Source organism: Pygoscelis adeliae, unplaced genomic scaffold (genome assembly GCF_000699105.1).
Source record: "Pygoscelis adeliae isolate BGI_AS28 unplaced genomic scaffold, ASM69910v1 Scaffold944, whole genome shotgun sequence".
NCBI lineage: Eukaryota > Metazoa > Chordata > Aves > Sphenisciformes > Spheniscidae > Pygoscelis > Pygoscelis adeliae.
Window position 1 is genome coordinate 87,555 of NW_008824649.1, and position 1,289 is coordinate 88,843.

Sequence of the window (1,289 nt, forward strand, 5' to 3'; positions counted from 1 at the left end):
CTGTAAAAGAGGGGGGTGTCGCTGGCCCCCCCTGCCTGTGGCTGCTCCTGCAGACTCTGCTGGCTAAAGCTCTGGGCGAGGTAATTGCTCAGCAGCCACCACTCTGCACTTTGCCAAATTGTTGCTGATTAAGCTGATTTTGGGATACCCGGGGTGCGATAGATGTCACAAAGAATATAGAGCTTGATTTGTCTGCAGTGAAGAGTCGTGGCTGCCTGCTGAGCTACCGAGAGGGCTTCGCTCCTGGCATCCACGGGTCAGCTTTCGCGTGTCCTGTTGCTTCCTCCTAGGTCGCCAAGTTCATCGGCTCTCCTCCCGGCTACGTGGGCCATGAAGAGGGCGGGCAGCTCACCAAAAAGCTGAGGCAGTGTCCAAATGCTGTGGTGCTCTTCGACGAGGTCGACAAAGCCCACCCAGATGTCCTCACCATCATGCTGCAGCTGTTCGATGAGGTAGATCCGTGTTTCAGGGTCAGCGTTGGCACAAGGGCTGCGCGGAAGGTGGCAGTGAGCAGTGCGAGGGACGACGGCTGCAGGACGTGTCCTGGAGCGGAGCTGAAATGCTCCAGATCGATAGTCCCTTCCGAAAAAACGCGACACAGCCAGTCAGCCTCTTCTCCATTTTAACACCGGGAAACAGGATGCTGCTGAGGTCTCCCGGTGGAATAAATGACATCTTTAGGCAAAGAAAAAGCCAGTGATGGGAAGGTTGGAAACTTGAGGAAAAAGCCAGGGCCATTGGATTGTCCCGTGTCACCAGGAAGGTGTGACGGTGAAGGCTGTGTCGTGAGGATACTGCGAAGGAAAAGCCACCCCAGGGACAGGTCGGTGCAGGAACAGTTGGGCTGCCAGTCCACGGCAGAAGGCAGGAGCGACGAGAGGAGGGGTGCCCTGTGTCCACACCTCCGCGGCACGGAGGAAATCGTCTCCCAGGTCCCAGGCACGGGTCAGGGTGTCGTCACGACATCGGAAAAGCAGGGTGGTCTGGGGACCTCGTAGTCCATCGGTATCCCCGCGACTCATGTCTTGTTAATTGCTGGTTTTTAGTTCCGGTTGGTTAATTCATGACTTTTCAGATGGCGTGTGATTTGCCTCACGCCTTTCCTCCCCCAAACGTAGAATCACAGAACGGTGTTTGGGTTGGAAGGGACCTTAAAGATCATCTAGTTCCAAGCCCCCTGCCGTGGACAAAGCTCTTCAGCTAACTACCTGGGAGGAGTCTGGGGCCGCTTCCCAGGGCTTCAGCTCTCTCCAGAGGAAGCCACAACACTCCTGGAGAAACCTCGGAGG

The 1,289-nt window shown here is 56.3% G+C and overlaps 1 protein-coding gene across 1 annotated transcript in view; it reads left to right on the forward strand.

Moving 5' to 3' along the window:
• CLPB (ClpB caseinolytic peptidase B homolog (E. coli)) overlaps positions 1–1,289 on the forward strand; it is a gene marked incomplete at both ends in the record, with an annotated part of 92,850 nt that overhangs the window by 83,950 nt on the left and 7,611 nt on the right. Inside the window, one exon of the mRNA XM_009322486.1 lies at positions 291–452. Coding sequence (XP_009320761.1) covers positions 291–452 — 162 coding nt within the window. The remainder of the gene's footprint in view (positions 1–290; positions 453–1,289) is intronic.